This window comes from Mytilus trossulus, chromosome 1 (genome assembly GCF_036588685.1).
Source record: "Mytilus trossulus isolate FHL-02 chromosome 1, PNRI_Mtr1.1.1.hap1, whole genome shotgun sequence".
In the NCBI taxonomy this organism is placed as follows: Eukaryota; Metazoa; Mollusca; class Bivalvia; order Mytilida; family Mytilidae; genus Mytilus; species Mytilus trossulus.
The window spans coordinates 75,396,479-75,405,165 of NC_086373.1; the positions used below are offsets into that span (position 1 = coordinate 75,396,479).

At 31.4% G+C, this 8,687-nt stretch overlaps 1 protein-coding gene across 1 annotated transcript; it reads right to left on the reverse strand.

The window, feature by feature from the left end:
• Positions 1–3,462: 3,462 nt before the first annotated feature.
• LOC134685129 (insulin-like growth factor-binding protein 5) lies at positions 3,463–8,292 on the reverse strand. The gene is made up of 3 exons (XM_063544597.1): positions 8,000–8,292; positions 4,641–4,778; positions 3,463–3,518 (listed from the first exon to the last, which is right to left on the reverse strand). Coding segments are annotated over exons 1-3 (348 nt in total). The 5' UTR covers positions 8,209–8,292; the 3' UTR covers positions 3,463–3,517.
• Positions 8,293–8,687: the final 395 nt, after the last annotated feature.

Genomic DNA, 8,687 nt, shown 5'->3' on the forward strand with positions numbered 1-8,687 from the left:
TTAGTATTTTCAAATAATTTCAGCAGCTATTTATAGAGCATTTTATCATGTGATTGTCGTGGGTTGCCAATGGCTTTTAAATTGTCCTACCTATACGGCCTTCAACATGGAACATTGGCTCACACCGAACAGCAAGCTACGAAGGTGCCCAACAATTGACGTGTTAACCATTCAAACGGGAAAACCAACGGTCTGATCTAATATATCAAACGACAATGACATACGAGAAACAAAAATGAATCATATGGTCCGAGAACAGAGATATTTCGTAAATAAATGCATTTCTTTTAGACAATAAATGAAAATAAAAAAAAATCCCACCTGCGCTTTCTCAATTACATGTATATTTTTACAGTGTGCTGTATTACTTTAGGGACAAATTATACCAAAATTTAAAAAAAACTTCATCGGCTCTAACTAAAAATCTGGACAATTTTAGGTTAAGGGGTTTTGAAATCTTTACACAACTTCCTTAATGCTAATTTTGAACCATTTTTCAGCTTGACCCAATCACTACTTTACTTCAAAGCTCATGACCCAATTTTTATTACATCGTAACTTCATCCCCCTACTTGCTATTTGAGGCATAAAACATGAAGAAATAAATTTGGAAGGGGTATACAAAATATATTGGTTAGTAATACACTGTCCATACGGGGCGCCGAATGGGACTCTTGTGGTTTTGTACAAAATTCAATTCTGTCATAACAAAATCGTTTTTGTCTTACAAACTATGTGCTACAAACTTGTTTTGAGAGAACTTCAATTTTGTGATGACAAAATTCATTTGTGTAGACAAAATTCATTTTTGTCATGACAAAATTCATTTTTATAGACAAAATTCATATTTGTCATGACAAAAGTCAATTTTGTCTAAAAGGTATGCAAATATAAACATATTTGCATACAAAATTGACTTTTGTTACCTGATATGGAAATTACATCACAAAAGTCAATTGTGTGAGGTAAGATTCTATTTTGTGAGACAAAATTGACTTTTGTGAGACAAAATTCAATTTTGTCGATTTTGTTGAGACAAAAGTCAATTTTGTTAATTTTGTTGAGACAAAAGTCAATTTTGTCAATTTTGTTGAGACAAAAATCAATTTTGTCAATTTTGTTGAGACAAAAGTCAATTTTGTTAATTTTGTTGAGACAAAAGTCAATTTTGTCAATTTTGTTAAGACAAAAGTCAATTTTGTGATGACAAAATTCATTTTTGTGACGACAAAATTCAATTTTGTAACAACAAAATTTACTTTTATCAGACAAAATTGACTTTCGTGAGACAAAATTGACTTTCGTGAGACAAAAATCAATTTTGTTGAGACAAAATTCAATTTTGTTGAGACAAAAGTCAATTTTGTCAATTTTGTTGAGATAAAAGTCAATTTTGTCAATTTTGTTGAGACAAAAGTCAATTTTGTCTCACATTGGTCAATTTTGTCTCACAAAAGTCAATTTTGTCAATTTTGTTGATCACATTGGTCAATTTTGTCTCACAAAAGTCAATTTTGTCAATTTTGTTGAGACAAAAGTCGATTTTGTATGCAAATTAGTTCACAGAAACCAAACTACTAATTTGAATACAAAATTGACTTTTGTCGCCCAATTTTCAAATAAGGTAACAAAAGTCAAGTCTGTGTAACAAAAATGAATTTTGTCATGACAAAAGTGACTTTTGTCCGCTGATAGATAATTTTGTATGACAAAATTTTAAATTTGTAGTATGATACAAATTTTGTTAAACTGAACTCATTTTTGTTGAACAAAAGTCACTTTTGTCCGTACAAAATTGAATTTTGAGTACAAAATCACAAGAGTCCCATTCGGCGCCCCGTAGTCCACACTATATTGAACAACGAAAATCAAAGGACGATAACTGTATTCCCGGACCATATCAACAAAAAACAACCCTAAACCTCAGGTTCCTGACTTACGACAGGTGCAAACAAATGCAGCGGGTTTAAACGTTTTATGTACAAGAATGATTAATACATGACAAATACATCTTTATCTGTATCGTATTATATACATGTAGTTCGTACACGTAACTTTGAATCATTATATACTACAGAAGCGATAAATAGTTTTGGCTGTTGCTTACATCTTTTCCATTTCATAACATTGATGATTCGAGAAACCTCTGAAGTTTATATTTTTCGTTTGATATCAGTTTACAAACACCTGTTACGGACTGTTATAAGTTTTTTTTGAAATTTTTAATATTTAATTATGCTCTTTTCATAGGGTCGGGGATGAATGTAAACCTGCTTAGATTCGTTAGAATTTGTTACCATTATTATTCTAAATAACTTTAGCCTTTATCCCCATATCTCGACTCGTCAATTTCAATTTATCTGTATGTGTGGTGTAAGGGAATGTACATGTAATTGTATTTCTTATCGTCTTATCAGATATCTTATTTGAGTACTGCATGATAAATCTGTTGTATCAAGAATGTCGAATGATTAAGCTGCCTGCACTTTTGATTATTATATAATAAAATAAAGAATTAGAAGTTAAACGTGTTCCACAGTTTTTGACATTTGTCCCAAGTGCAAAAAATTATATCATAGAGTCATAGACGCTTTAATATTTGGGATTGTCTTTGTTTTAAGAAGTTTTCAGAATTCAGGAAGGATTCAAAAACCCAAGACAAATTATTTTTCTCTGATTGAAAATACAAAACAACTCATCTGTATCTTGAATATTTGCCTTTCCCTATTACCAAAATTAATCCCGAGAGATACCACCACAGTTACACGATAATTGTATCTCCTTCTTATCTATTGACAACAGTCAGGACAATTATTAACATAACTGCAATTTTATCAAAATCTGACGAGCAACAACAAAAAAACTACAACAATATTGTTCGTAATTGTTAAAACATTAAATATATAATCAGTATACATTCAATTGGACTGATAATTTCTTACTTTTTTACCTCTTTAAAGTTTGTCGTAGATTTTATGATTCGCAAAATTGTACTTATATAAAAACATCTTTAATACTAAATTGAGCTGCATGCATCTCCCCTGAAACCATACAAAGTCTGATTTATTTATGATATGAAGTATAAATATAGTGTTTTGTACTTCTTAAATTTGTCTTTCAATTGAAACCATTTTTTTCCCACACAAAACGCCAATTTTTGAGAAATAATAAAATTCCGTTATCGTTTTTATCGTCTCCTCCATTTTGATAGGTTACTTTTGGAAATGGTAACTTTTGCATATATTTTATTAGATAGTGTCCTTGTATTTTTTATTGTATTCTAAAGATTGTTGGTTTTTTTTTCAGGGATGGGTGTTTTTTAATACAGCTATGTCTGTTTTCTTTGTAAGAAAAAAGACAAATAGTACTGTAAAGTCATTATCGAAATTAAAAGTAACAATTCTGTTTGTGATCGACAGATGTATAAGATAATAAGTCGAATTAAATTAATATAAAAAAATGTTTTGGTTGAATAAATATTTCAACAAATTGCCGAGTCTTTCATACAAATCTGTTTTCTGAAATAAAATAAAAATAAATGCAATTAGTTATAACCGATTACTTTGATCGGTCAAACAGGTGCATGTATAACTATTCTCCCTTTTATGTTAGCAATTAAGAAAAACTGTTTTAAGCATGAGAAGAAATAAAATTGAAAAAACTGTCCATGATTTGAAGAATTCTATAACTCTGGCTGTTAGATTATACGTTATATATTATGTAGTCGTCAAGTTATGTATCATAGCGTTGTGGCATTGACTTTGAAACGTGACTCGGTGTCTGGGTAAACGACAAGTAAAAATATTGAGCGAGATAATATAATATGTTCAACTTGATACAGTTATATTTTTTAATCATAAAACTAAAAGATTGGTAATGATGGAATCACGTAATATAATAACCATACATGCAGTGAGAAATTGTGCCCTTCTATAAAGATAAATAGACAATACGTTAAAAACCATTGACATTCTTTTTGCTAGAACATCCGTTTTATTTTTTTCATAGTGTTTTCAGCATTTGTCGTCAAATTTCAACCCGTCGATAAATTCAAGCCATCTGTAAATTTTGTTTTGGTGGAAAAAAAAGAACAAGCAAAACGGTGGACAAATGTTAAAATATTAGTAAGCAAGGAATCAGAGCATCTACCGAGATGGAATTTCAAAGTTGACGCAATTAAATTTGAAAAACGTATTCACTCTTTTCTTTGAAATAGAGGTTTTCAAAGCGGTATGGGCTTTGCTTATTGTTGAAGGCTGTACAGTGACCTATAATTGTTAATTTCTGTGGCATTTGTTTTCTTGTGGATCGTTGTCAATCATACTAGATCTTCTTTTTCTTTTTTATATTTCTTTTCTAGTCTTCAATTAAGCATTTCTATTTGAATAAAAGTGGAAGCGTTCCCCCATCAGTCAAACTAAGACCCCTTCAACTTATTTTTCTTTAAGATGAAGCGTACTTTTTATCAGCCAACTATTATAGAAACCAAACTTATTTGGTTACCGTAAAGATGGATGTGTACTTTTTTTTTAGCCAACCAATATAGAAACCACGCCATTTTTTTTACATTTAATATATCATACTGGAGGGGGGGGGGGCAAACTGTACAGATGTACAAACAAGTTAAATTTAATACATACCAATGCTGTGTGCGTGATGTTGGTACCAGTTGAAGCGATGGGTCAGTAACACAAACTCCTTTGAAGTATGGAAGATACCATGGTGGACGACCGTCATAAAGTCCAGCTGGTGTCAGACATTTCAAACCTGTGGCACAACTGTAAAAGATGAAATAGAGGCTCTTAGTCAATGTATTACTAGTGCATTAATTTAAAACCAAAACCATACGAATGAAACATATGGTACATGGAAATTCTAAACACATGTACATGTACCTCATTGGATAAATACTCTCGCTAGATAACTTAAATGTCTCATTGAAGTCAATGTTTCAACATGGACCATTTTGAAAAAAGGTTGTACAAAAAAAAACCAAAACATTCAAACGGACTGCAACTTTCACAGGCGCAATTTTCATTTACTGGTTTTTGCTACTCATTTCTAGTTTTCATGCATTCCGCGTCATAACTTTGTCTACCCTATTAGATTAAATCAGATCGACAACAAACATAATTTTTCCTGCATGAAAATTATATTTTCAAATCTGGACCTCAAAAACAATATACTAGTATCTAAATGTGAACAGATTTTAAGTCAAAAACGTTATCAAGTTATTACATACACAACACTGTGTGTCACATTTTGCTACTTAATAAAAGACACAACTCGACAACGATACAAAATAATTTCGCGAAATCGAAATTGACCTAATAGTATGTTTAGTAAAATGAAACAACATATCAATTTTAAATGTATTTCAAGTTATAGCACGGGCACTGTTCGGCATCAGCCTGTCTGCAGTAGATTGCATACTAACTGACAGTTATCTTCTTTTTTTCTTTTTTTTTTCGGAAATCCGGTTAGAAAATAGAAAGAGAGGTGATACGATTCAGACATGAGACAACTATGTACCAGTGTTCAAACGACATGAATGCGTACATGTCTCTGTTCGATCTTGTTGCAAAATGGAGCCCCAAAAACATTGAAATTGCAAAAAAAGTTAAAACGACCAAATAAAGTAAGAAGTTTAAGGGCAAAGAAGATTTAAAATTCTGAAAGTGTTTTCCCAAATACAGCTAAGGTAATCTATAATATCTGGGGTATTATCGTTAGTATTTCGAAATAGTTTGGTAAACAGTTTATACTTTTAAAGTATGACCATTTCAATCATAATTAATATCTATGCAACAATGGTGACTAATATTTACCCTAGCCGTTTTTGCTCTCAGGGATCCTTATTCACTTGCTACATAAAATGCCATAGACCTTTTATTATATTTTTATATTCTTGATTTGATGTCTACTGTTTATAGAATATGCATTTCTCAAATTTATTGTTAAAATCATATTTCGTTATATTTTTAAAGTATATATTACCATGAAAACTCTACATTTAATCTCTGGACTTTTTTTTTGAACTAATACATACTGTATTATCTACATGTGTAAGTGATTGACAACGACAAAATATCATCTTCAATGAAAAGGTAAAATCACAAAATAACTGAACTCAGAGAAAAACTAAAAACGGAATTTCCCTAATCAAATGGCAAAGTCAAAAGCTCGAACACATCAAACGAATGGATAACAACTGCCATATTCTAACTTGGTACAGGCATTTTTCTTGGTGTAGACAATTGTCAATTGCAACTGGTTTTATAGCCAGCTAAACCTCTTACTTGTATGACAGTCACATCAAATTCCTTATATTGACAACTATGCGTGAACAAAACAAACAGACATAATAAGAAAAAATGTCAAAATTACAGTAATCAACATCGTGTTATAATCTTATTCACTAAAAATATAAACAAATGTTTGTGTCATGTTGGTCTTTTGTGGATAGTTGTCTCATTGGCAATTTTACCACATCTTCTTTTTTTATATGTATAAAAGAAGCACCAAATGGCATAAAAAACAACCATATAAGCAAAAATTAAAATCAAGAATACACAAATTTACCATAGTACAATAACACAATGACGGGATGTATAATTACAGAGCCACGTCATATACATGAACATGTATGTAACAAAGAAACATAAACAGGCATATAGACAAAGCACATAGCAATAATGAACGACAAGCAACAAACTAGTTTAACATGAGCACAATAACGGGATGTATAAGTACAGAGCAACGTCATATATATCGAAGTAACAACAAAAGGCATATAGACAAAGCACATTAAAAGAAATGAAAGACAAGAATACTAGAATATTCATGAACAATAATGACAGGATGTACAAGAACCGCAAGTATCTCATTCTAATCACAATAAAAACAAACAAATATCTAACAAAGAAGCACAAAAAAAGGCATATATCAAATTTAACAACCTCATTCATTGCTTTTGTATTATATATGCATGCCCAATCCACCCAAAAACGACTCAGCGGCCAAATTAACATTAATGTAACGTAGAACCGCGCGCGCTTGACGTCAGAATGTAAACGTCGCACAGGTAGAGATATGAAATAAAGTATTGTGTTTTGTTTGTGTCTGAAAAAATATCAACACGAAAAAAATATAACCTATAAATTATAAAAGCTTGCATTAAATACTGCAACAGTGGCAGGAATCAACAGGTTGAGTTTATGAGAAAACATCTAAACTTTATGATAAGTCACACAGCAATTTAGTTGAGTTGAAGGATTATGTATTTCCATTAAATTTTGATTCAAATGGAGGACCAGACAAAAAGGGTTAATATACATAAATTATTGGTCGACTATTGCACTGTTGTTATTTGAAAAAAAACAATCACTGCTGACTGTTTAGATTTGATTACTTTAGTCAATTATCCCAATGAAACAAAACCCTTTCGCAATAATACGAAACCATGCTACAAAACGTTGTGTAAAGCTGAGTGGTACTTTTTATAACCCCAAAAGATAGTAGAAAATATATAGATTTACCATTGACAAATCATGAGAATATTAACGTGTAATCAAGGAAAGTTAGATAATTCTTATGCATGTAATTCGGATGAAAATAATACATTATTTGCGGACTTATTTGTAGGATCAACCGAACTTAACAGAACATTAAAAAAACCAGACCACTGTTACAAAGAAAACTCGTCGGACATATGCAATTAATGATGTGATGTTATCATTTTTACAGCACTAGCTCGATACCTCTGCTGGTAGGCTATTAGTCCCAAAGGGTATCATCAGCTCAGTAGTCGGTATTTAATACAATTTTCTTTTTGAAAACCAATTTAAACTAATTATTTCCATTTCATGGCCGCTTTTCTACCAAAAGTTCATTGCAAAAAAAGTTTTAATTGAATCAGACCAAGGAACAATATCAAGTCCGCATGTGCAGTTAAAATTGTCCATCTAAATACGTTATAATTGTAATCTACATAAAATACCTTGGTGCAAATGCTTCACAAATTTCCCCAACATTGTGTGCGCATACATAACAACATCCACATGGAAGTTTGCCCAATTCACATCCCTGTGGCCTCGGGCCGCATTGGACACTGTCACAATTGGCGCACGGTAAGGAAGCGCCATAAACAACCGATATATGGATCATGGCTAAAACTAACACAGTTCCTATCACTTTAAGTTTCGACATAATGCTGCACGTTTCTATGTGAAACCCTGTCTAATATGTGTGCTCAGTAATAAATGCTGCACGGTCCTTAGTGTAAGGCCGTCTAATATGTGTGCTCGGTAATATATACTAGTTGTTGAAAAGTGTAAAGTTCATCAAATCTTTTGGTGCAATAGTCTGATCATTTAAAGTCTTATCATTTATAACAGACACACACTCACCGCATTGATTTAATACAGATAGATTACGTACAATTTAAGTTTGGCCAATACACTTTGTTTTGCAAGGATGATAAATACGAACAAACAAAAACGTTTAGAACCTTTTTACGACACAAACATAAACATTTACCCACGGATAAATTGATCCCTAAACTTAAATTGCACATTGAATTGCAAATATTTCATGCATGCTGATTAGGAGCAAAAGTACACAATGTAAACAATATCTGTAAAGGTTTCCATCAAAGTTAAAATGAAGTAGATTTAAGGTATTAGAAT

Coding starts and splice junctions, on each gene's coding strand:
- LOC134685129 (XM_063544597.1), bottom strand. CDS start 8,208: ATGTCGAAACTTAAAGTGATAGGAACTGTGTTAGTTTTAGCCATGATC. Junction 4,779..7,999: donor TGTGAAGCATTTGCACCAAG/GTATTTTATGTA, acceptor CATCTTTTACAG/TTGTGCCACAGGTTTGAAAT.